Consider the following 27,467-nt stretch of genomic DNA (forward strand, 5'->3'; position numbering starts at 1 on the left):
TATCCAAAATAATGTGTCCGCCCCCACGTGCCAAATTTGTGAAATTCAGGACCTGATAAACGGATATTTACAAACAACTCTAAGAAAAACAAAATACTCTTTTTCTGAGTATAATTGCCCTATTCTGAAACATGAACATTAAAACAAATCCAAGCACAATCACCTTTTGCCTCACCCACACAGAGACACACTCAATGAATGACTTAAACCTCGATCCTAAACGCGTTTACTTGGAAGTAAGTCCCATTGATTTCAACAGAACACTTTTCAGAACAAAGTGGTTTAGGAAGAAAGCCACAATAATAACGGCAACAATATTACTAATAAAAATCACAATGAAATAGTTCTAGCAAACTTTCTACTCCTGCAAGATTTTGTTAGTGTCACCATCAAGTATCAAAATATATTTTTTCACACGTCCAGAAATCTCTCTCTCTCCCCCACCCCACCCCACCCCCCCTCACATTTCTCCCACTTCGGACACAAAGCCCTTTCACAGCATGGTGGCACACTCCTTCATGCAGTGTTTTATTTTTATTTTTTTTAAATTTTGTTAGGCAAGATGATTTTCAGGGGAGAGGAAGGAGAAAAATCACAGTGAGCCTCGCAAAATCTTTTTTTATAAAAAAGCAAAGCAGGTCGTGATACCATTACTTTTTTAAAGTGAAAAGCGGGGTGAGTAGGGACAAACCAAGTTAAAAGCAATTGCATTTATTTGATTTGTGTCCCGCCTTTCTATCAAGAAAAATGGCGCTCCAGGCGCGCTCCTATGCATGTTTAGGCAGCAAAACCTCCTACAATTCCCAGGGTTGGCTGGGGAATGCTGGGAGTTGAAGGCTTTTTTCTTCCCCGCTCCAAACATAGGATTGCGGCCTAAAAGAAAGCGAGCGGCCGTGGGGGCTGGCTGGTTTAGCCTGCCTTTGCGGAAAGCTGCTACTGAAGTGATTTTCTCTCTCTTGTTCTTCTATCAGAGACAGAGAGGAAAAAAATCACCCCTACGTCTGCAATTGAAAGAGACCTACACAATTTGTTGGTATATTTTGATTAAGAGGGAGAAAGGAGGCGGTTGTGGGGGAGAGGGACAGGGGTGGGAAAAGCAGGTAAGTTTGGGGAGAGTTCGAGTCCTGAGCGAGGCGGGGTAAGTGCTTCAGTCCCCGCTGAGGGCGCCCTCCCTCCGCCGGCTGCTGCAGCGGCCCTCGAGCAGTTCGGCGACCGCCTCCCGCTTGTAGAGCTTGGCCAGGTCGTAGGCGGTGGCGCCCTGCTTGTTGCGATGCTCCACCCGGCTGGCCGTGCGCTCGAGCAGGAAGGCCACGACGGGAAGGTGGCCCTCTTGGGCGGCCAGGTGCAAGGGCAGGTTGCCCCCGCTGTCCTCCACGTTCACGTCCGCCTGGAACTCCAGCAAAGTCTGCAGGGTGTCCAGGAAGCCGCTGCGAGCCGCGTCGTGCAGCACCGCGAAGCCGGTGCCGTCTTTCAGGTCGGGGTTGGCGCCTCGCAGCAGCAAGCGCCGGGCGATCTCCGGATATCCAAGCTTCATCACCTGGCAGTAGAGGGCGGGGAAGACAAAGGGGAGAGAGAAAGGGAGGAAACACGCAACTGAGCTGGATTCACACATGACGCGCAAATGCAGTTTGAGGATTAAGTGTGAGACATTTCCAAAAGAGGGAAATGACACTTGCTGCCCCTGAGTTCTTTTCTACTTAATTTTTGTGAACCGCCCAGAGAGCTTCTGCTATTGGGCGGTATAAAAATGCAATAAATAAATAAATACATAAATATGCCCACACCCTGAGTTGTTGGTTGATTTTGATTACAGAACCACACTTAGCGATTTTTGTTTGTTTGTTTCAATTGGGACCGCCCAATCCCAAGGGATCGGAGCAGATAACAGGATGCTAATTTTCTCCTCTAACCTCCGCCACTTTCAATACAACAGCCTTACATTTCATAGAGCCACTTTCAAACGGCTTTTAGGATGCTCCATCTGTTGCCTGCTACCTGTTTTCAGCCTCTCTCACTGCACAATCCTCAGCATTCAACAGCCTGCATTTTATAAGGATGCCACCTCTCAGCCCTTCCCAGGCATAAATTGTATTGCCCATGGGGAAGCTCCACCTGCAGAATCCAGGGAGGGAGGGAAAGGTGGGTGCACAATTGCCAAGGTGTTACTGATGGGATACGAAGTTTTCCTTGCCCTTTGGGATGCCAAGGACTTAATACTGGACTCTGTGGTAGTAGAGAGATTGGGGATGGGTGGGAGGACCTCTCTTCTGAGATATAACAGGGGAAACTAACTGGAATAATTTCGATGTATGGTCCTGCCCCAATACTGAAGACTGGACATCAGGGGACCTCAACTTCCTCTCTGCTAATATGATCAATCTCACTCTTTGTACTAACCCCCCAGTATTGGAAAGTAAGACTTGGTGAAATCCAGGGGAGTCATTTAGTTGGAAATCACTGCTGGTAAAATCAAGGGGACAACAGATCAACAAAACACTTTCCCATGCCATGTGTGGGGGAATCAAGCATCAAGAGCTTTCTTCAGGCACCAACCAACTAGGTCTACCACAAAATGGGACTCTGCCAGGCTGAGTGGGGTAGAGGAAAAACTGGAGGAAGATAAAAAAATAATGGTCTGTTGCTCCTGCATTTGCAAGCAACCTAATATAATATTATGTGTACATTTTAGACTTAACACCCATCACAAAAAGATAGCATTTGCATAATTGACTATAGTGGGTGTGTTTCTCCCTCACTGCTACCTGTTAGCAGCCAAGTTTGATGCAGAATTTTACTGAGAAGACTATTCTACTGAATTCAATGGGCCTTATTTCCAAATAAGAGTACATAGAATCACAGCCTTAGTTTCATTTAATATTAGTACAATTAGATGAATGCAAATGGACACATATTCTGGTTTCCTTTAGTCAATGAGGAGGGGCAAAAACCTTTCTGAAGTTCTTAAGTGTGGTTTGAATGGAAAGTTTTTAAAAACTGCTGGCTTCCCTAAACATCCCTTTTCTTTCCTTTTGTGTAAACACTATGTGACAATCACCCTTAAGATTCAGCATCATCCCTGTTTTCTGTTAAGACAAAATTTGATCTGATATCACAACATCATAAAATCATGAGAGGGCCTGCACGCAGCACATTTTCGGCACTGGAGCAGGAGTGCCCAGCTCAGAGCGCCCCCAGGCTTGCTGAAACCTCTAGTCCTTGTGACTTTAAAAAGTTGCAGCCAGATCTTTTGTAATATCACACATTGAAGTTTGCTCTTTAGAACAGACAGTTTTGAAGGATGATGTGTTCCTTTGCTTTCAATATTTTTTTCATCCCTGTTCGACCCACTCTTCTTGAAGGGGATAATATATATATATATATATATATATATATATATACGCCTCATATTATTTTCTCTTGTACTTTCAGCATATACAAGAGCAGCAGTCACAGTAAACAAAACTGGAAAGTGCTGTAAAAATAAGAGGGAAGTCAAAGCTTTGTAAGGGGGAAACACGAGAACCGGAATGTACAGCAGCATCTAGCCTGAAATGGCACATAGGAACAGGGAATTGATGGGGAAATAGCTGTGTGCTTTGTGGCCCATCTTATTTTCACTGCAAATCGCAGGAGTGTTGTGAGTCTTCTGGAAACAAAAAGCATGGTCCTTCAGCAGATTGACAGAACCAACACACAGCAGTTATGCTTTTAAGCTCTCACCCAGCATGTGTAACCCTATGCAATTTGGGCATAAGCAAGAAAAGCAGGACAAGACACCTAAGGGTGGAAGGCAAAGGGAAGAAGATGCATGAGATCAAATAGGGAAAAAGTTGAAGTTTAGATAACCTTGTGAGTGTTTCTGGTGTGGATTTTCCCCTCTCCCCAAAACAATGGAAGGCAACAGAGAGGAAAGAAAAGGCCTACAAGGGTAAACCTGACCTTTCTTGGCCAAATATAAAAAGGAGGCCTGCTCTAAAACACCTGATTCAGAAAGGAGAAGGTGGGGGTGAAAGTTCAGAGAAAATAATAGTGAAAAACTGTTTGAATGTGCCAGAGGACAGAAGCCAACATGTGTTCACTTTCTTTGGTGTATAATAAAGGGCAAGCAATATTGGGGACTGTGTTGACTATCAACTTTCTCGAGTTCTCTCATCCACCCACTAGATCTATCTGGATTATACATACTGAAAATAAGCAGTCAGCCTCTTCTGTTGTGTTTAGCTTTTATTCTAGGGTGTGTACGTGTGCATTGGTAGTGTGCCTCAAATAATAATAAAAAGTGGGCAGTGGAAAAAGACATGCCTCTAGACAAGACAGTTTGGTGTGGCATTCCTGCTTAGAAAATATAACCCTGCAAAATGTGAGATTGTCGGTGTGTGGTGTGTAGGAAATCACTGGTTTTGTTTTTAGATTTAGAAGAGAAATGGGAGCCCCATTTTGGAGGTGGAAACGTGGCTACACCTCTCCTCCTTCTTCTTCAGCAGCCCTTGGTCACCCTGGGCTTTGAAGGTTTCCCTATGAGATGTCAGAGCAGAATAATTTTTACATTTATGTCCCTCATAGACAAGGGGGTGGAAATAGGCTTTATGAGCTGGATTGGATGAGGGAGGAAAACACCACCAAAAGGTTATTATTAAAAAAGAGGTTATCCTTTAAAAACAAACAAACAGGGGGTGTCTCTTGGTTCTCTGATTTTTCAGCCCCCAGCAACATGGTACCCAATGACAACATTTTGGAAAGAGGGCTTCCTTCTTGCATTTTAAAGCACAAATCAGATATCTTTAAGAAGCCAAATCAATACACTCAAATGTAGACTCGATCCGCTGCCTCTGGCACACAAAAAACGCGCAGGCTTTCACCTATGGTTCTTACATCTCTTGCGTGACTGAGTTTTTCATTTTCGAGAATGGTAACGCTTTCGGCACCGTTATGCGATGTTCTCAAAAGAGAACATCTTGCAGCGGATCCAGGATTTTATTAGTTGGAGGGGCTCCAACTGCCGCCTGTAAATCTAAACACTGGAAATGGGTGTAGACGTTATACCTACGGCAAGGAAATCCTCGCCGTGAAGCGATCCACCAGTTTAATCCAAGGAATAAGAAGGATGGGAAATAATCGGGCGCTGTTTTGAGTTTTTTTTAAGTTAGAGCTTCAGATGGCCCAACTGTTTTCATGTACATCTTAAGCTACTCAGTGGCAATAGTTGGGAGAGGGGAAAAATATGCTCGCCACGGTGGGAGAGAAAGAGGGAAAGTGCAGGGAAGCGAAGCCCCAACTATCCTCGCTTTCGTCAGCTACAGAACACCCCCGCTTTTAGAAACCTAAACATATAATCGGGACTGCAAAGAATAGAAACGCGGTGTTTACCGACCTGCTCTGAAACACGACCTAGCCACGATGGTTTCTTCCCCTCCCCCTCCTCCACTTGCTTCCCTGCCCCAGAAAAAAAAAGGTTGTTGTTCTTTTTTTTTAATCGAGTTAACGTGTAGACGATTTAAAAACATTATTGAGCAGATTGACTTAAAGTACGTCACTCTAGGGAGTTGGAGCCGCTAAAGTTATAAAATATGGCAACCAGCTCGCTTTTTAAAAAATGCTGATATTTCTCTCTCCCCCACCCCCTTCCCTCTTTAAAACGGTCCTCTCCCCCGTCAAACCAGTTCACCTAGTGGTGAAAGATCGCCTCTGTCCGTCTGGATACCAACCTGCAGCGCAGTCCTCCCAAATCCATTTTGTGCATTGACGTTTACATTCCTTTCCAACAAATTAGTAACTTGCGCTAGGTCCCCTCTGGCAGCTGCGGACGCCAACTCATTCGCAAAAGGTTCGGCCATTCCTTAGGCGAGTGCCGATCGGCAACGAGCAGATGACTTGGGCTTGTATTTTTTTTTTTTTAATGAGGATGAGGATGGGGTTTTTTTAAGCGGGCATGGCCATCGGAAACTGACAGGACTGGGGATGTTAATCTTCTGGAGTAGACCTTCTTGTAGTAAATACTCGTAAAAAAGCTCCTTGCCAAAAGCCCGCCCCTTGGGTTCACACGTGATACACACTGCGCCGCAGCTCCGCTTGAAAAGCAGATCTCTGCACCTCTAACACGCACAACCCCCCCCCCCCGCGAGGACCTTGGCCAAGGCGAAATACATGGCTATGTCCCCTTTGACAGGCGTCTTAAGCCCCTAGAGAAACACGAGCAGCTTAACTAAAACGTGCAATCACAGACGAAGGAGGTGAAGAACAAGGCGGAGGCGGAGGAGCAGAGAGAGCGAGAGAGGTGGAGAAGGAGGAAAAGGAGAAAGGCGAGAAACAGGCACCCACCTTTCTTTCCAGGCGGTGTCCGACATCCAACGCGGGCTTCTTTCTTCGTAGCAACTTCCATTCATGATCTCGAAAGGGTAGGTTTTTGTTTTTTTTAAGTGGTTTAACACAAACCAGTACCCCACCCCCCTCTCCGGGGCTGACTTTAATCCAAGCAGTGGCAGCGAGGGGGTTAATTGTAGCCGGCAGGCGATCAGCTGCCAAACTCCCCCGGCCGCTGCAGGCAAAGCAGGAGCCCTCTAGCCTACGGCGACAGAGAGAGGCGCTCCTCAGACCCGGCCGTGGCAAGTTCGAGGCTGAGCACCGGCGGGTCTCCGTGGCCAACAAGAGCCCGCCAGCCAGGGCGCGCGGTCGCACCCAAGAAGTCGCCTCCTTCAGCGCGCGGATCGCCGCAGCTTCTGTTTCTAGCGTGGCTTCGCTTCTCCCGGAGGCGCCCCTTTCGCAGTCTCTGTTCGCGCGGGCTGCAGCGAGAGAGCGCTGCCGCCGCCTCCTCTTTGACAGGAGTCCTGGGGCGCAATCCCTGGAAGGCGGTAAAGGCACCTCTCTGGGGAGGGGGTGGTGGAAAAACCGTCTGCCTGCCTCTTTTTGCCCGGTTGCCGCAGCTCTCGCAAGCTTCCCGGAGCCCGTCTCGTTGGGTCGAGCCCTATCGAATCCGTCGCGGGCTGCAGCCGAAAGAAAGCCGGCTCCGGCTCCTGCTGCTGCTGCTGCTGGTTCCCCGTTTCTCCGGCTCCTTTCCCTCCCCTCCAGCCAACTTCTAACCCTCATCAGCTTTTTTTGAAAAAGAAAAACATTTCAGCGCTCTTTGACTTGAAACACCCGCCCACATTTTAACGGCACAGATTTAAGGAGGCGCCACGGAGTTGCCGGCAAAAAAGCAGGAAGGCCTGGGCGGGAGCGCGCCGCCTCCTGCTCCTTTTCGGAGGGGCTGAGAGTCAGTCAGTCAGTCCAGGCCCCGGCGCCTCCGTTGGCGGGCAGGGAGGTGAAGAGGCAACAGGCCTTCCCGTCCTTTGCCCGAAGACGCCTCCCTTCCCCGCTGCCCTTACAGAGGACTCCGACGGAGAGTGAGTGAAAGGCCTGACTGGATAGGCAGTGGCAAAGAATACGACCCTAGATCCACGCATGTGTCCGATATTTGCTTTTCTACAGATCCATTTTAGACCGATTTGTTCACACCCTGCCCTCCAGTACTATCTTTTGGGTACCCTATATGATTGTGACGTTGTTGAAGAGCTCCTCTCGCTTGCTACAAGCCGAGCCAAGCGGATACACGGCACGTTTTACTCTCGGTCGGTATGGTGCCTCTATTTACGCCAGATAAGGGTAAAAGGGGGCGGGCCAAAAAGTAAGGCTACGTGTAGTGATTGTGCCCTCCGCGCCACAAAAATGCCCCCACCCAGCCACCCCGGAGTGAAATCGCTCATCCAAACTTCCTTTGCTCCGCGCCGCAAATTCTCTGAAAATCGTGATATCAGGCCGGTAGAAAAAGGTAGCTGAAAGAGGCAATCTGCAGGTTTTTCTCTCGCTGGGTCCCGGTTACTAAGGAGACGGAACCCAGACAAGGTCACGCTGAAGGGTCAATGTCAGACTGTTCTGACTGTAGCAAAGGAGAAACCTTTGCCTACCTTTCCTCCACTTGTACCTATCACACCTTGGAGGAAATGAGGAGCTAGATGAGGAGCTAGATGGTCACCACGTTGCAAATTATTGCCAAGGCAGAAATGAGGAGAGGTGCCCTTGTGTACAGAGCTGAAGGAGGGGTGGTGGTGAGTGGTTTACTGCCAGTAATGCCAGATTTATATATGACTTTAAGAAGAAGAAAAAATGAAAGAAAAATGATATTCTAAACTTGGTGCAAAATTGAACTCCAACACTCTGCTCTGAAAGGCATATGCTTAGTTTGTATCAACAGAGACAAAATAAGTAGGTCAAATGTAAAGATGGACTGTAAATGTAATAAAAGAAACACACAGCACTCAATACATGCTGAGAGGCATTCTCTTATTATTTCACGAGTAGAACCTCAACATTCAAACACGTTCTGAGTCTGAACCCGGGTAAGTTCTAATCAAGACAACTTTCCCCATGCAAAGGAACACTACTTGTGAAGTTGTACTATTGGACATAATATTACATCTCCAACTTTCCCATTACATGTTCTAAGTCATTTCTCTCTCCCATCTAATCCTTTGTTTTAGTAGATGGGTCAGATGAATGGATTAAAGGCCTGAGGAGGCAGGACTCTTAACACCATAAACCTAATCACAAGAAGTTTAGAACTGCAGCTTAAACATGTGGCCCTAAGTGCACTTACTCAAAAGTAACTGTGTACATACATTGTGGGATTTACTTCTGAGTTAATGTCTTTGGGCACTATCTAGTGCTGGCAATTTGCCAGCACCAATCATGTGCTACCAGGGATGACTGCTAGTGCAACTGGAAGTTAGTATGTGCTAGCTCAACCCAGGAAAGTCGCTAAAACAACTACTTGCAGAATTGAACACGTCATCAGAGCTCCCTTCTGGGTGCCACTATCATGTTCCATTCCAGAAGCAGTAGTTTCAGCTAGTTTCCTGTTCTACCAGTTTTCCTTTGCTGTTGTTCTAGTCATTCCCACTAGAACAACAGCAGCATTGGATACTACCCTTTGTCTTTAATACAACAAAGAGTCTTGCAGCACATTAAAGACTAACAAGTATATTACAGAATAAGCTTTTGTGGAGTACAATTCTCTTCATCAGGTGCATAAAGTGCTATCCTGAGTACAGGTATATATATAGAATGGAATGTAGAATGTATAGTTATTAACAGTGGCCATTCACAAAACAATTAGAGATAACATAGACCTAGCACGGGTAAGCAAATTAACACATGTAGTGTCTATACGTTCTACAGTGCATTTCCCTCTGGCCTCACTGTTTACACCAGGTGCAATTCCCACTATGTGTATATCATACCTGTAACTCAGATAACATTTCACACATCTGATGAAGGGAGTCATAATAAATGTGTTAGGGTTGAATCCAGGGTAGTGCTTAGAAGAGTTCTGCTTGTGCTGGAGGAAGTAGGTGGGGAGCTGATCTTTGTGATTTCCCTTTACTGGTGCCTCCTGAAAAGCTGCTCTGGAGGGCTGGTGGATCCTCTAGAGCAACATGAGAGATGACCTTGGAGCTGCAAGGGGAAGGGAAAATTGGCACTCCAGCAGGGAGTGACTGCTGGATCCTGGATCCTTACATGAATGAAAGGAGCCCTTCCATTCACAAAACTGGATCAAACCAATAGTCTTTAAATTGCCCCAAGACTCTGTTTTTGTTGTGACAGACTAACAAGGTTAGGCCTCTAGAATATGTCTTTATAGTTAATATCTGGGTTTTGGAGGGAACAGATGAGATTAATCAAGATTGAATCAACTTCAGAATAACAGAATCTGAAAGTAGATACAGAGATGAAAACCAGGCCTGTGCCTCAGTATTTTGTGCCCAGGCAAGGTAGTATTTTGGCACCCTTGGTATTTTATCACTACACCCTCCCTTCTCTTTCTTCCCACCCTAACTCTGAGCTGAGTTCATCTCTTCTCCGTCCCCCTGCTTTGATCCAGCCTCTTCCTCTAATGGATCCTCCTCTTCTGCGTGCTCCCTACCACCTGCCTCCCCCTTCCTTAAAGTGAGGCATTCTGGGTGAGCTAGCCCTGGAGATTACCCATGCGGTAACAGCATAGGTGATTTTCATAGCCACCATGTCACCTAGAATGCCTTGTTTCAAGGGAGGTCTCCTAAAGCACAGCATTTTGGCCCAGCTGGCTCTCTGACAAACTGTTGGATGCTTTGTGCAGGTGCTGTGGCTCTCTAAAGAGCCCACCTGATTTCTTACTTCGGGAGATTCCTCAGAGTGAGAGATCAAGTAGGTGGGCTTGCTCTCTGGCAGCACAGATGGTTTGGCGGCTGGCATAGGAGAGAAGTTGGAATGCACCTTTGGGAGGTCATTTTGGTGCCCCCAGAATTTGGAACAGAAGGTGGCCGCCCTGTTCACCACCCAAACAAACAGCCCAGATAATGACTTGGTTATAAATCTTTTTGAAAACATATATTCACTACCAACTTTTCCAGTTTTTAAACATTCTTGCCTTTTTTTTTTGAGATAATAGTAAAAATAGATAAACTAATGGACTGAGCAGGTAAATTTTATAATATGGACTATACTAAATTTTCTGTCACAAAGATGGATATTTTCTTAGTTTCATTCAGTTATGTACAGTAGCAACAGTGGGTTCCACCTTTTATACATAATTGTGATTTATCAGTCCCTACAAAATGAATTTTCAGAGCAGTGTATTCTGACACCATTAACTTTTTTCAAGCATTAATATACCAACCTTACATCACTGCACTAGGATAGTAACTACAATGCTGAATTTTGACTGGCAGGCAGCTGTCAAGCTGATTAAGGTCAAAATGTGAGCCATCTGCTAAATCAGCACCTTGGTGGGAAGGCAAACGTCAGGTCTATAACTATTTACTATATGCTATTATTTCATTAAAGCCACTAGTGAAACACCCAAAAACCCACTGTTTATTGAAGTATATTCTTCCATTACTAATTTTTCTACTGTGGTGGCTGTTAGTCAGAACAATAGTGCTCCTAGTAGTGCATCGAGTTGCTTGCAAGGAGGCACAGTGACATAGCAGGTTGAAATTCCTGTCATTTGAAATTCCATTATGCTTACTATACCAATGAACTGCTGTAGATCTGGATGCACAAGATATAAATGCTAAAGGTTCGTGGTAGCTTAAAGGCTCTTTTCAGGATAGAGCTATGAGCCAGCCTGAGTCTTACTTGTAACTTGGGCCCTACTGTGGTCACTTTCTGCCACCCTTGCTGCATCACATCTGGCAGGCAAGAGCATTGGTGGCCTTGTAACATCAGCATACATTGTGCTGGCACAACGTTATGGCTGGGCTTCTGGCCCCACTACAATGCCACCATTATTGTTTGGGAGTGCAATAGTAATTGTGATCAAATTATTGAGCTTGTTTTGCTGCTACAATGTGCCATGGAGTTGTGCCATACATTGATAACCTGGAAGCACAGAGTCAAACCAGTGTTTATGGAGCTGTCTATACGTCTTCTTTGCCCCGCAGTGGCTGCATGCTGCTGCTGCATGAGTTATTTGATGCAGCTGCCGACTCACAGCCACCATGGGGCTTTCCCCCGAATCCGTGCCTTAAAAAAGTTAGGGACTTGCCCCAACTTTTTCCTTTGAAGCGAGGTCACCATGGCCCTTCCACTGTGTGACCTTGCTTTGGTGTCAAGCTGGGGGCGTCCTGGGGCAGATGGCAACTGCTGATTGGTCACTGGAAGCTGGGAAGAGGGCAGGGGCGGGCTCGAATACCCAGATCACCACTGGAAAACCCCACGCTCCCTCCTGGCATGGGGATTTCCCACCCCTACCTGCAGCAACTATACCTCAGGGTTTCAGGAGATAGGCTCTATGTCTTCTATTTTCAGTTTTGGTTTCAGGTTTTGCATGCAGGGGGTTCAAATTCAGATTTTGCTCAAAGAAGGAAGAAGCAAACTAGGGAAAGAATAATATCTGTTTGATTTGCCACATTTATTTATTTATTTATTTATTACATTTTTATACTGCCCAATAGCCGAAGCTCTCTGGGCGGTTCACAAAAATTACATAAGTAATTTAAACCAAAACTCTGTCTTCCAAGCAAAATACCATAGTTCTAATCAGAATTGAACATATTAAGCAATGAAATGATTGGAGAGAACTACTGTTGGGGTGGCCAAAGGAAGGCATGGTTGGGCACCTGCTGAGGGCTTACACCCAGCTCCGCTTCATAGTTTCAATTTGCTTGTTCACCTGCCTCTTGTTCTGGCTCAAATAATTGTGGTGGTGAGAAGGAGCAATTATAGGCCATTCCTACACCTGCCTCCCCCCCCCCCCCCGGGGATTGTCCCAGGATCATCCCTGTGCATCCAAATGACACACAGGGGATCCCGGGAGCAGGCAGGGATGATCCCTCCATTTTCCTGGGATAATCCTTAGGTGTAGAAAGGGCCATAGATGACACTGCTTACTTGCTAATTGACTCTCTGGTGGCTGAGTTTGGACAACAAGCTAATCAATGGTTGATTTCCATTTTGCTCTTATTACCGCCCACCCACCCTGGTCGATTTATCGTGTTGTCTGAACTCAGTGTCTGCCTGACAAGCAAGCAAGTGGTAGCAAAGATGAGAGAGAGGATGAGAAACAATAGCAGCTGGTGACAGTGATGATGAGAACGAAGACTTACTTAATCTGGGAGTAGGAAGCAATGTTGCAGGGAGAGGACCTTTCCACTTCTTTAACTGGCATATCTGAATTGGGTGAAAACAGAGCAGCTCCACAAGTAGGGGACATAGAGGAGCTGGTTTGGTAAGTAGAACTGAAAGTTCTGGTAATCTTTCTTGGCCTTGACTATGACAGACAGCATTACATTTCTTTCTGAGCAGCTGTGGTGGTGGTGATCTGAGGCCGGCTGTCACATGCAATGTGTATCTTGTGCTACTTTCCTCCTCCAACCCTTCTTTATTTGGCTGATCTTCCATTCTCATTGTAGTGAGATAGACCTTTCTGTGAGAAGTCTGATGTCTATTAGTTATTTGCAGCCATGTTTTATAATGAAAACAATACTATAATTATAATTAAAAATATTTTTTCGTATTCCATTTGGGGGAAAATACTGAACCTTTCTTAACTAGTGAAGCAAGTATTATTATTTTTTGTTCTTAGCTCCATTTCAGGTTCAGTTACTAGGATAAAGTTATGGTTCAAGTTTCATTCTGATTAAAACAAAAATACCACCACTCGGTTTCCACTTTGTAGTTCAACTATGGTGTTTTATGTGGAATATGCTCACATAGAAACTTGATGTACTCCTATGACTGAATTACATCACTCAATGAGATCATAGCTAAACATGTGAACTGCATCTATTGGGCATGAAGTGATAGTCGATGTTCCATAATAACCTTTTAATATGTGTAAGACATCACTGAATTTTGCAGTCACTGAATGCTAAACATGCACATGCAGTCTCACCCTTTGTTTAGCATTTACTGTGTGGGAAACAGTAGCTGAAGGAAAAGAAGGTATGTTCTGGGGGGATGTCTAAATGTGTTCAAAGCCATGCAGTGGCTACGAATCAGCACTGTGTCAATTTTGCAGCCGCAGATTCCCAGCCACCGTGGGCTTTTCTGCAAAGATGTGTGGTTAAAAAGTCAGGGACTTACCTTGACCTTTCAGTTGGGAGTGAGGTTACTCTGTCTCTTCCACCATCTGATCTTGCACCATGGCTGATCTGGAGATGGCAGTCCTGGCTGAAGGCGACCTCCAATTCATCACAAAAGCCAGGAAGAGAGTGGGGCGAGGGGCTCTAGTATCTGGATGACTGCTGGAAACTCTGCACTCTTTCCTCGGCATGGGGATTACCCAACACAACCCCGCAGGAGAAAAACTGCGGGCTTCAGGAAGAACGCAGTGTCAGGGTGGGGCCGTCGAGGCAGCCCGATAGTCTAAGGTTTCCGCACAGTCATAACTCCTTTACTTCTTGAACTGCATTACCTGTTTATAGCAGGAGATTGCTGATACCTGCTGTGAAGACAGCAGGAAGGGTGAGCATGTGGTGTAGAAGATGCTGTGTAGATTATAGGTAGGGTGACCATATGAAAAGGAGGACAGGGCTCCTGTATCTTTAATGGTTGCATAGAAAAGGGAATTTCAGCAGGTGTCATTTGTACATATGGAGAACCTGGTGAAACAGTTAAAGCTGCAGAAGCTATACTAGAGTGACCAGATTTAAAAGAGGGCAGGGCACCTGCAGCTTTAACTATTGTGATGAAGAGGAAATTTCACCAGGTTCTCCATATATACAAATGACACCTGCTGAAATCCCCTTTTCAATACAACTGTTAAAGATACAAGAGCCCTGTCCTCCTTTTCATATGGTCACCCTAATCTAGCATTCTTTTCACGTAGTGGCCAACCAGCTGCCTTTGGCTGGTCCACCAGTAGTACATGAATACAGAAAGAGAAAAGTGGTGATGTACCCACTTTTGGCTCTGGCCTTGCCCACTGCTGGCCTGGGCCCTACCCACTGCCAACATGCAGCCCTCAACAGATTATCCATGAGGGAGTGTGGGCCTCAAGATGGAAAAAAAGGTTGCCGATGCCTGGTCTAGAGAAAAATTTGCAGTGCAGTCCTGCTGACATTGCCCTGAGCAGTGGTAGCATTACGGTAGGACCTTGGGTCCAAAATTCAGGACTCCACTCAGCAGTACGAGCAGATGGGCCCCTAAACTCAACAGGTTTAGGGTCTACATTTTGTAGTAAGCAAAGTAATACACATGACCATCTAAGGAAGGGGACCTCTGTAACATTATGATTGAGTCTAACTGAACAACTGCCACAGAGAATACGGGGACGTTCTCTAGTAAGAGTGCGAAGGACTGAAGCCTTACAGACTGATCCTATGTATGTTAACTCAGAAATAAGCCAGTTAGTCCAGTGGGACCTACTTCTAAAGAAACATACATAGGATCAAACTCTTACCAAAAAAAGAAAAGGAAAGGAGTGTATTTACTGACCTGATTTTACATTTTAGTCCCCATAAGCACCACTACTAAATATTTATTTAGAACCTTGATATGGTAGATGTATTAAACACAGAAGTAACATGATCCCTACACAGGTTTGCAATTTATTATGGGGTTTATCGTGATACCATTGGATGTACTGAGACGTCAGCTACTAGCAGTGAATAATGGGAAAAGAACTTAAAACCTTTCATTCCCACATAATTAGAAGAGCAAATATTAAAATATTGTTTCCTTTCTGGAAAATCATACTTTTTATTGGATGAGTGGGAAAACAATTGTACTTGTTTTTTCTATAAACTAAGACCAGGTGTGCTTTTACATAATATACATTTACCTCATTTCAGATCTTCCTTTATATTTTTGGCTGGATTCAATATGCCTTAAAAGATGTCTATAAGCCTCTTCCAACATTGTCCATAGGAGCCTTAACTCACTAACACTCAAACGCAGCTGTTATCTGTGGATGATGGTGCAACATTGTTGACAATGCAACAATTTTAAAGTCTGAACACAAAATGGCTTTCACCCAATTTTCAAAACTTGCTTTTCAACTTTTGTTTTTGTTTTAAAAAAGCCACTTTATAATAATGTGTGGGTGGACATATTTGCAGCTAAATATATACCCTGTTTGGCTCAAAACTGCTGGTTGTGTGTTCCACAACATTTATTTAATGACAAACTCTGATGTCTGATATTTTTAAAAATGCAGAACACTGTAATAGTTGTTTCTTCTATCAGTTCTAATACAATTTACCCAAAGTGTGTAATAGAAGTTTATATCAAAAATAACCATGGCTGTATATATGGGGTGGGTGGGATAACCATTGTCTATTGGTTATCTTTTTGAGTCTGGATCCTGAAGTCCCTTCCATTTCTCTCATCCATGTTCTGGTCCCTTCCTGTGGAGAAAAGAAACTGTTGATTGTATGTATAGAACCCATTTAACTCTTAAGTTGCAACCCTGTATCCACTTACTAGGGAATAAGCCCCGTTGAACTCAATAGGACTTACTTCTCAGTAATGTATACAGTTCTGCAGTTAACCTTGTATCCCTTCTACTCCTTTGTTTTTAGTTTTCATTCCTGTCTTTCTGTCTCTGATACTCAGCAGGGAAGCATATGGGCTCTGAAGGGGTTTGTATACATCTCTTGATAAAAGCATCAAGAAGTAATTAAAAAGCCAGACACACATCTAAACTCCGTGCAGCATTTTGTCATTCCTGCTACAGTCAGTATCAGCTTGTGACTGATTTGTTTTTGACCTTGGGGGCTTTTGTGTCACCATAGATTACATAGAAGATTGACCAAGGCAGACAGAATTCATGATGCTAGTTAAAGAAGCAAAGTGGTTATATACATACATAGGAAGACAAGAGATGGAAACTGTGAGGAAGTATTTCATGGGAGAACCAAGGTTTTACAAAATAGATTTAGAGAAACTTAGGTTACTGCAGCAGAGGCAGCCTCTGAAAACCAGTTTCACCTGTGGAGCTAAAATCCCACTGACCTTCTCTCACTAGTTCCACCTTGCATGAAATTTTGTTGAAGCAGGACAGAGAGAACAGACGAGTAATCAAAGGTATGTTCTAGACAGTTAAGGTTTTATAGACAATCATAGGCCCCTTTAATAACAAGTCAAATTAATGTCCTTAATGAGGTAATTACTGGCTTGCATCTAGTATTTCCAACCTCTATATGTTTTTGGTTGAGGGTCACTAGCAGAGGAACTCTAGGGAGTGGAGCTTCTGTACATAATTTCCTGCCATCATCAACTTCTTTTATCTTCTTCCTTCATAAAGATGCGTTTGTCTAAAAGGCAAAATCATGGATCATCATGGCAATGGTACTATATTGCTACCACTAACATTTTGCATTCTATCATTTGTAGGGTTGCCAAGTCCAGATCTAAAGTGCTGATTTGAATGTTACATCTCCCACACAAAGGCTGTCAAAAATGCTTCTGTGGGTTGTAGCCACAATATTTAAATGCTGTTTTTGTCATTTAGCCCAATTGCGTGGAGAAACTCCATGCTGCCGCTACCGCCTGATTCTGGCATGAAGCAATTCCACACAACTGCATGGTGAATAGAATGCAAATTCAGAACTGCAGTTTGGAGTGATTTTTCACGGCCTCAATATGGAGGGTGCAACTTTCTCTCCCTTCAAGGGCTGCAAATAATGGAAATATCTGCCAGGCCAGGCTTTTTTGTTTGTGTTGTAGTGATAAGAGAAATGACACCTGATGGACTTTCCATTTCTATGCAGGTCTAAAAGGTACAGGAATTCTGTGTCTGAACCTGGCAATCCAAATTACTTGCTTTATCTAAATAATATATACCCCACTGGGAACTTGTGGTTTGCCTCTCTGTGCTTATAAGTTAAAAATACTTAAATAAATAAATAAATAAATAAATAAGTATGAGCATATGCACTTGGAAAGGAGGAAGGTACATAAATCTCCCACTTGTTTCCTCCCCAAGGACTCATTTATGTTTAGATAAATGGTCAGAAAGAGGTGCATTGTTTAGATGTCAAGCAAACTGACAAGAAAGATTTTCTTGTTTGCTCTGGTGACTTGTTGCTAGACCCAAGTTATATCTTAACAGGGCACGCATGAATATAATAGCCATGTAAACAAAACACTTAGAGAGTGTGACTTTGTCATGCTTGACAGGTTCAGCTTGCTAGGCAGGTAAATCTAGGCTTCATTGGTAGTTGTCAGGAAGTAGGTGTGAAATAACTAAGAAACTTTCATCACCATCTAAATGATGAGCAGTCCACTTAGCAAGGTAATCAAATTCACTTCCTGCAGGGAGCTACTCTAAAATACCAGGATGAATAAAGGAGAACTTAATTGTAATGGAAATCTGCAGGTAGTAGAATCTGAATTGGCATATTCGTGCATACACATCCCACTGTTCTCAGTGAAGTGAACTGGAAAGTACTATTTTTAAAAAGCTCACGGACTGCAGCCATAGCCAGGAAAGGCCTTGAAAGGACCACCATTCGTTTTCATATTAGTGAGACTAAATCAGCTGAGCCACATACATAAAGAGTCAAGATCAACCAATATGATTCACATTTATTTTAGGGTTTTATCAATATCAAAGATTTAGTTCCACATACACATATTTAATGAAGTACAAAGCAATGTTAGGACACATATAAAAACAAGTTCCACAGAAATCAACAGGATTTGTTTCACTGTGACTCAGTTTATTTTCTCACTGCCAGGCAGGAGAGGAGAGACTGTTTACAGTTTCTCCTTCTGATTTCCATGGCAAATTATGTTCTCTCTGGTGAACTCATCATGGATATGGATATTTTGCAAAAGGGGGCTCACAGTGGAAGATAGTGCAACCATCTATATATGCAGAAACATCCATGAGGGGCACTGGTCACCCTAAGCTCCAACTGTCAGTGGGAATTACTTCTGAGTAAACAGGCATAGGATAGCACAGTAAATCTGGGTATTGGACCAGTAACATAGTACACATCATTGCCTGCTAAATGTAGTTCAGTGCTTAATTTTCAAAATTAAAATGAAGGATGCTAGGCCTTAAACATATCTGGAGTCACACTTTTACCTAGATGCCTTCCCCTTTAATTGTAGCTGTGTAGGTGCATGTCATATTGTTCAGTGTCACAGAAATGTACTATGTACATGTATAGAAACTATTTTTATGGTTTCGTCATATGTTCCAGATATGAAATCAAGTATTGAAAATATGCCTTGGGCTTGAACACTGGTCCAAATTAAGCTCATCAACCTTAAAGCTAGGGCACATTGAGTTTGCCTCCTGAGAACTGGCAGAGTAGCAGCCTTCAGTGCTGTTATAAATAAATAAAAATATCACCCACAAAAAAATAAAAGAATTAAAAAAATAACAACCACACATTCTTGAGTTGGGAAATGTCAGAAATTTAGCATTGGCAAAGCTGCCATATCAAAACTTAAAAATTCAAATGTTCCCCTTTTTTAAAATCTCTGGTACTGGTCTTAAGCACCATGATGGAAGTAGGAAAAAAACCTTACTGGTAGAGTTATTCTTGATTCTGCAGCTCCAGCCTTCTTCTTTCAGCAAAGCTCACTGAGCACCTCTCAATTTTTTTAAAAAAAATATGTAATGCTTATAGTGGTACTAAGCTCTGAACCATATGCGGGTACTCTCTGCCTACTGACTTTCAACACTGCAAAAGTGATCCAATGCTTAATGCTAGATTCCATCTCAACAGTTGAGAAATAGTGCTCCAGCACATAAGTGGAGTGGCAGTTGATGTGGGAAACTCAATTCAAATTCATCTTTGATCATGAACTCATGGTGACAAGTCTCCCTAGTGTCAGTCAACCTTTTATAACAGGGTTGGGCAACTTGTGACTATCTAGATATTTTGGCCTATAACTCCCATCAGCTCTAGCCAGCATAGCCAAGTTGTAGGCTGATACATCCAGAGGGCCACAAGTTATTTTATAGTATTCGTATTTTAATACTATACTGCTCAATGTGAGTGTAGCTAGCACACATTCAGTAATATGCAATGCATGTCAAACCATTTACAAGATCTGGATGTATGTGGATAACCTCTATGGTATGAATAGACTTACAGAGTGGTGTGGCTGGATCGTATGGTAGCAGTAGTGCAGCAGAACTTATATTGAATTACTTTACAGGAATAGGTTGAGATGGTTTTCTACTGCCAGCTGACTACTAAAGAACCACATTACTAAGAGTTAAAAAAAGAATTGCCACTTTTTTTAAAAAAAAAAAAGGTAGGGGGGCTCCTGTTCCTTTAACAACTGCATAAATTACACCAATTCAACAGGACAAGATGTTATCAGTTGCATCTCCATGCCAGGCAAAAGCATCACCTCCTTAATTCCTGCTCATCTTGCAGCTAGGTACAGCAGCTTGTACCTGTAGTTGACAAGTTTCTCTATCAACCCACCCCGAAATTAAGAACCGACAAAACCATCTGCAAAGTGATAAGACGGCTTTAACAGAGGCCGCATCTACACCAAGCAGGATATTGCACTCTGAAAGTGGTAGGAAAGCAGTATATAAAAGGCAGAAGCCACACTACTGCTTTATAGCAGTATTGAAGTGCACTGACAACTGTTGGGGCCCATTGGCACATACTATACACCGCTTTCATATCACTATATCCTGCTTGGTGTGTCTCCTGCCTTTTTTATACCGCTTTCATACTGCAATATCCTGCTTGGTGTAGATGAGGACTACAGCGCATAGCCTCCAATTCCCAAAGGCTGCAGCCCGGCTTACTTGGAGATACCCCACCCCCGTTGTTCGAGTCTGCGTATGTTTATTCGGAAGTAAGCCCCGCTCATTTCAACGACAACAGGGAATAGGATCGCGGCCTCCACTTACTCCCGAGAGGCATACAATAGGGTCGGGGGCTGTTCCGCGTTGCTGCCGCTCTCCCGCATTCGTCCTCACGCTGGAGCTTCCCTCTGTCGAGCAGGGGAGGGTGGGGAGAGGGGGAATCTGTTTACGCCGTGGCGCAGAGAGGGCACAAGCAGCAGCACATACGCGCGGGGTGGGAGGCGGGGAGAGTGAATTTACGACAGCTCCATGAAAGCACAGCGCAAACCCTCCTCTCCGTGCCTGAAATTCCTCATTTACACTAGCAGCCCTTTGTCGAAGTCACCTTGTTGCAGCTCCTGCACCGCCCCGTCCCGAAAGAAAGGAAGGGCACCACCACCACCGCGGCGGCGGCCCCGCCGCACTCCACGCTCTCCTTCCTCTGCCCGGTGCAAGCCGGTCCCTTGACGCGCAGCGAACGACGCCCGCCGACCGGTCCGTTCCGCTCCTCCCGAGGGCTAATTTTACTGCTCTTACACAACTCCGCTCCGCTTTCTCTCCGCCCAGCCCAGCCAGCATTTGACAGGAACACGAGTCACGTGGCAGCCGGAAAGCGTCTCTTTGCGACCTCAATGACAGGCAAAATGTGCGACAGCCGCTTGCAAGGCAGGGAGGAAGCAGCTCTAGTCTAGAGGTTCCTCGCCTTTTTTTTTTAAAACCATATTAAAGGCAGGGCTGAAGGGTTGCCTTGTATCCCTCGGATTCCCAGTCTCTCCCTTTCCTTTTCTCCGTGCCTAGTCGCGAGGACAGCGGATCCTGGGAGAAGGAGGTGTATTTGGGGATCAGCTCTGAGAGATTGACCGAGTTTTGGAGTTTTAGATGAGATCTTAGTCTTCTTTCTCTTCCCTCCCTCCCCCTCCCCACCCCCCCCAACTCCCTTGAGCCCAGTTCTCGCCAGCAGCAACCTCCAGGTGCATAGTTCAGGCAGCAGGAGGGGACACTGCCGGCTGCAATGGCGTCCAACATGGATAGAGAAATGATACTGGCTGATTTTCAGGTAAATTTCAAATTCCAGCACCTCCGCTGCTACCATATTCTCATCGTGATCTCTCTCTTTCTTTCTCTGCTTCCTTTTCTCTCTGTTTTTCTGCTTCCTGTGCTTTGGTGGGAAGGCTTTAAGCTCTGGAATGGTGAGCTCGTTTCTGAAACAGCAGGGGAACAACAAAATTTGAAACAGTTTATCCTGTGTATCCAGTTTTCAGTCATCCGAGGAACATGAACAGGGCTTAAAAAAAGGCTGTTTCAATTATAAATAAGACGTTTATTTTTGTCCTTTACAAAGAAAAATCACCCCACGCAGAGGTTTATGTCTGTTGTTGTTGTTTAAAATCTTCTATTTGTATTCTTCATCTTTCCTGGTTCATTCTCACCACCTCTGTAAGCTTTTAATAATACATTTAACTGGGCAGGAAAGAAAATGCTGTCATTATAAGAGAACTGCCCACATTTCAAGGGACCATACCTATGGCATGAGAAGAAAGGTTAAAAAGGGGCTGGTGTGGGAAAGGCATCTGGAGTAAAAATAAAATAATCCACTAATGCTCTTTGCATTAAAAAATATTTTAAACGTCCCAGGATGTATCTTCTCAAAGAAGTATTTAGTGCTTCTGTTTGACTTCATCGGTTGAGTGCCTTGTTTTATAATATTTATTTATTTTATTTGTTTATTACATTTGTATACCGCCCCATAGCAAAAACTCTCTGGGCGGTTCACATTTGATATTGTTTCTCCATAATTTCAGTTAGCAAACAGTTTTCTCATTAGGGTTATATCTGAGGATATTTGCTAGCATTAACTTTTCTGAGTCTGTAGGATAAGATCCAAAACCCAAATATGTGCATATATTTAGGAAAAGCAGCATTTTCTTATATCATGCTGCTTACCCCTAGGTACTGGGATCCTGTACAATGCAGTCCTGTACATGTCTATTCAAAAGTAAGCTTTACTAGGGTGACCATATGAAAAGGAGGACAGGGCTCCTGTATCTTTAACAGTTGCATAGAAAAGGAAATTTTAACAGGTGTCATTTGTATATATGGGGAACCTGGTGAAATTTCGTCTTCATCACAACAGTTAAAGCTGCAGGTGCCCTGCCCTCTTTTAAATCTGGTCACTCTAGTATAGCGCCTGCAGCTTTAACTGTGGTGATGAAGTGGGAATTTCACCAGGTTCTCCATATGTACAAATGACACCTGCTGAAATTCCCTTTTCTATGCAACTGTTAAAGATACTGGAGCAATCCTTTTCATATGGTCACCCTAGCTTTACTGAACTCAGTGGAATTTACTCTTGTGTAAGTGTGTATAGTATTGCAGCCTTAAAGCAGTAGATAGGTCTGTTTTTATGAATAGTTTTAGGTTAAGGTTATCTTACTAGAAGTTTGTCTGTTATCATTAAAAACAAAGTAATGTCACTTTTGTTTTGGTTTATATAAATGCATGTGATTTTTAAAATGATGATCAAGACATATTTTAATTCTCTCTTTCATAGAAAATGGAATGGGTACATATTTAATGGGCGACATGTCACATCACAATACTGAAAATATAACTGGTAAAATGAAAACATTGCAGTCTTAAGCACACTTACTAGTATGAAAGTCTGATTGTACTCGCTTCTGAGTGAACCTGTATTGGCCTTTGTTTCCCATTGAAACTGTTCAGGATCAAGAGTCAGCCTTTGATAGTCAGACACACATGTATACTTTTAAATTTAACAAAAACTCCATGGAAATTCCTTTCTTATTTTAAATGTGAGGAAAACATTAAGGAATATTTATTTATGTGAAGAAGTAAAATAATATGTTAGATATTTCCATTAAAGAATTCTGGAAGAAGATAATTTCATAGGATCAGGAAGCTTGTTCAGGAAACCATCAGCGAGTTCAGTGAAATTCTGAATTTCCCGCTGTGCTTGAACAGGGATAGTCTGGTCTTGCTGAACCAACTCAGGCCTGAACTTTTGATTGAAGTCCACTTTTGTGGTATATTTGTATTAAAATGTATTTGAATGTCTATATAAAAGTTCTGAATAAATGTGCTGACAGCCATAAAATCTGTTGCCTTATAAATAGATAAAAAGCCTTCTTATATTTAAACTTAGTCTTACAATTGGTAAAATTGGGGCATTGTCTAACAAACTGCAACCCATCATCCATTGGTTTTTTTGGGTCAGAAGTTTGTGATACCATAATAATTTTTCCTCCACTACCTTCCCCCGCCCTGCCCAGCAACATCATAAATCTGATTTTGGTAAGGTTAAAATGTAGTTTACAGAGGCTTCCCTCTAACAGGAATGCAACCCATAGGGTGCACTCTTAAGTTAACAATGATAGTTCTTGCTTGCCTGAATAGGTCTTACATTTAATCTCATTGAAGTCCTGTATTAATGACAGTTTATTACTTATGATTATTACAGAAATATTTAGGCTACAATCCTAAACATATCTGGAAGTAAAGCCCATTGAATACAATGGGACTTGTTTTTAAGTAAACATGCATAGGGTTACTCATTCATCACTTAATTTTGTGTAATATCCTTGTAGATATATTTTACTAATCCTCAGAATTTATTCAGATAGATCATCCATTTTTACAGATTGTGAAGCTGAGAATTAATGACTTCCCAAGGTCACCTACGTTTTTGTCCTAAATAACATTTACTTAGATATAAACCCAACTGACTTCTAACTACGTATAACCAAGGACATAATCCTATGCATATGGAGACAGTAAAAAAAAAAGGCCTTCATCTCCCAGCATTCCTCAGCCAGTATGGCTGGCTGAGGAATGCTGGGAATTGTAGGACTTTTTCCCTCTCTAAACATGTATAGCCTTGTTCCCTTGAAATATATTCTTGAGTAAGGCTACAATTCTATGTATACTTACCCGGGAATAATTGCCACTGAAATCTGCTGGATTTATTTATGAATAGGCAAGCATATTCATGTTGCAGATGACCTAAAATGGGAGTAGAATCCAGGTCTTTCAGGTCCCAGTGCATTATTCTATGAGAGTCAGTGTGGTGTAGTGGCTAAGGTGTTGGACTGGGAGTCAGGAGATCCGGATTCTAGTCCCCACTCAGCCATGGAAACCCACTGAGTGACTTTGGGGCAGTCACAGACTCTCAGCACAACCTACCTCACAGGGTTGTTGTTGTGAGGATAACATGGAGGGGAGGAGGATTATGTACGCTGCCTTGGGTTCCTTAGAGGAAAAAAGATGGGATATAAATGTAATAAATAAATTAATAATTTATTATTTGACCACAACAAGATTTGATTTTACTCTTTGGATGTTGTTTTGATGTGTTCTTAAATGTGTTTGCACAACTGTTAATTGAAATATGAATACAGTACTTGTAAGCCAAAAACAAATGCAACTTCTAGGATTAACATGTGTTTAGTTGGCATGTGTTTTAGGAATCCCTCCAAATATCTGGAGGGCATCAGGTTGGGAAACACTGATCTAAACAAACATTAAAGAACTTCTAATGTAGAGGCTTTACATGGAAAAGGGAAGCCCTGGAACTATAAAGGGGAAAAAAACCCTTTCCCCATGAAAGCGCAACGAATAAGGGAAAAAATAGAACATTTTTAAAAACGAATAATTGAATAATTGAAAGAATAATTGAAAGGGTGTTAGTAACATTATATAGATATTCATTTCTAAGCATGCCCTCTAAAATATGATTTTCTTCTGTTTCTGCATAATAATGTTGAGGTCTGTGCAATAGATTGGATACATATTAGCATGTAGTTCAGAACTTGATGCCACAGTTATTGCAGAGCCTGAGGAAGTGTCCAGTGCCCCATCTGGTCATGTTTCCTGGGATCAGTTCCGGTTGTTGCAGCCTGATGTGGAAAGGACTCTTGGATCAGTCCCTCCCACCACATGTAAGCTTGAGCCTTGCCCATCTTGGCTAATACAATCTAGCAGAGGTGGATTGATTGAGTGGGTCCAGGGGATGGTAAATGCCTCAGTCTGTCAGGGGGTGGTGCCTGCTGTCTTGAAAGAGGCCCTCCCTGGACCCAGATGTTTGTGAGAACTATTGCGCTATCTCTGATATCCCCTTTTTGGGCAAGGTGCTTGAGCGTGTGGTGGCTGGGCAGCTTCAGACATTCTTGGAGGAAACTGATTATCTGGACCCATTTCAGTCTGATTACAGGCCAGGGCATGACACTGAAACAGCCCTGGCTGCTCTGACTAATGTCCTACATGGGGAGTGCTACCCTGTTGATCTTCCTGAATCTCTCAGCGGCTTTTGATACCATTGATCATGGTATCTTACTGGATCAGCTCTGTGAGATGGGGGAGTAGGAGACACTGTGTTTCTGTGGTTCTGGTCCTACTTGCAGGGCCAATTCCAGAGAGTGGTATTGGGGGATTACTGTTCCACCCCATGACCATTAAGCTGTGGGGTGCCACAGGGTTCTATTCTATCCCACATGCTGTTCAACATCTGTATGAAGTTGCTGGGTGAGGTCATTGGGTGACCTCACCCAGCACCCTCACCCATGGGGTTGGGTGCCATCAGTATGCTGATGATACTATTTCTCCTTGTCATCAGAGTCAGTTGGGGCAGTGAAGGTGCTGGATGAGTGCCTGGGGGCTATAATGGGCTGGATGAGGGTTAAATAAGCTGAATCTTGATAAGATGGAAGCTCTGTGGATTGGTGGTTCCAAAGTCGGGGAATTGGGTAAACGACCTGTTCTGGATGGGGTTGCACTCCCCCTGAAGGAGCAGGTGCATAGCTTGGGAGTATTCCTAGATCCATTCTTGTCACTGGAAGCCCAGGTGGACTCTGTGGCCCAGAGTACTTGGAGTCAGCTTTGGCCTTTCCTGGACAAGGATAACCTAGCCACAGTAGTGCATGCATTGGTAACTTCCATATTAGACTACTGCAATGCACTCTACGTGGGGCTGCCCTTGAAGATGACTCTGAAGTTGCAGCTGGTGCAAAATGCAGCAGCTAGACTGCTGACCAGTACATCTCACAGAGACCATATAACACCGGTCTTAAAGGAATTGCACTGGCTGCCTATATGCTTCTGGTCAGAATTCAAGGTGTTGGTAATGACGATTAAAGCCCTAAATGGCCTGGGACCTCGATAGTTGAGGGAGTGCCTCTCCCTATATATGCCTGCCTGAGATTTGAGATCTGTTGAAGGAGCCCTCCTCTGTGTCCCACTAATGCAAGACATACGCTATGGTGGGACGTGGGAGAGGGCTTTCTCTGTTGTGGCACCCTGGCTGTGGAATGCCCTCACCATGGAGGCCTGACTGGTGTTGGCGCTGGCTCCATTTCGGCGGCAAGTTAAGTCGTGGCTTTTTAACAAAGCCTTTGATGGCTAAATTCACTAAGCCTGTACATAGTTTTAATTGTTTTAATTGGTTTTACTGTTTTTAAATTCTATACTGGTTTTTGCTTATTAATGGTTTAATTTGTTTTTAGCTGTGTATATTTATTGTTTTATATTGTTTGTATGATTTTATCCCTTAGATTCTTGTGATATAGGGCAGGCTACAAATGTTGTTATTGTAGTAGTAGTAGTAGTAGTAGTAATAATAATAATAATAATAGTTGAATTCTACTTGTACTGGAGAGTGTGACAGGAAGGTGATCTTCCTGTTCTCTTCCCCCCCTGCTCTGGAGTACCATGAGATCCGATGCAGGTGGCTGAGGAAGAAGGAGAATCTGTGAAGGTGGCCTACTTGACCCCTTCTTCCACTAGGGAGCTTCCGTTGGAATCCAGTTGCTTTCGGTGAATGGAAGGAGCCCGACCATTCATAGAATTTCCAGATCTAAGCCAGTATTTTCAAATCTGCGTAATGTGACATTATTATTATTGCTTTCGATAATGATAATGTTTTGTTTTTTCAACTCTTATTTTCATTTTTCCTATTTCCAACACAGCAAAAATACATACAGAAGTACCTTTTTGGGATGCAGCTTCATTTCCAGCACTGAGTGTATTTATAATTGTAATTTGAACAAAATTAAGCTGACTTTTATTTGTAAATGTATCAAATTGTGTAATTTTATGAGATAACATTTCATGTTCTGAAAAGGATTTGAGTTTAGATTTGATGTCAGTTAGGACTGGATATACTTCAGTTTCCTTT

General features: G+C 43.4%; 2 protein-coding genes and 1 long non-coding RNA gene across 3 annotated transcripts in view; 1 reads left to right on the top strand and 2 right to left on the bottom strand.

The window, feature by feature from the left end:
• Positions 1-474: 474 nt before the first annotated feature.
• On the bottom strand, positions 475-5,984 carry CDKN2C (cyclin dependent kinase inhibitor 2C). Its single transcript, XM_063118396.1, has 2 exons — positions 5,706-5,984; positions 475-1,537 (listed from the first exon to the last, which is right to left on the bottom strand). The coding sequence occupies exons 1-2, from the start codon at positions 5,832-5,834 to the stop codon at positions 1,148-1,150; spliced, it is 519 nt and encodes a 172-aa protein (XP_062974466.1). The 5' UTR covers positions 5,835-5,984; the 3' UTR covers positions 475-1,147.
• A 9,201-nt stretch (positions 5,985-15,185) lies between these two features.
• LOC134407346 (uncharacterized) lies at positions 15,186-20,885 on the bottom strand. The gene is made up of 3 exons (XR_010026033.1): positions 20,628-20,885; positions 16,650-16,769; positions 15,186-15,860 (listed from the first exon to the last, which is right to left on the bottom strand). It is a non-coding gene; the product is annotated as an uncharacterized LOC134407346 (long non-coding RNA).
• A 347-nt stretch (positions 20,886-21,232) lies between these two features.
• The window catches only part of FAF1 (Fas associated factor 1), a 201,166-nt gene continuing 194,931 nt past the window's right edge, over positions 21,233-27,467 (top strand). Inside the window, exon 1 of the mRNA XM_063139063.1 lies at positions 21,233-21,338. Within this exon, the coding sequence (XP_062995133.1) occupies positions 21,294-21,338 (45 nt within the window). The 5' untranslated portion in view covers positions 21,233-21,293. The remainder of the gene's footprint in view (positions 21,339-27,467) is intronic.

Source organism: Elgaria multicarinata, chromosome 1 (assembly GCF_023053635.1).
Source record: "Elgaria multicarinata webbii isolate HBS135686 ecotype San Diego chromosome 1, rElgMul1.1.pri, whole genome shotgun sequence".
Lineage (NCBI taxonomy): Eukaryota > Metazoa > Chordata > Lepidosauria > Squamata > Anguidae > Elgaria > Elgaria multicarinata.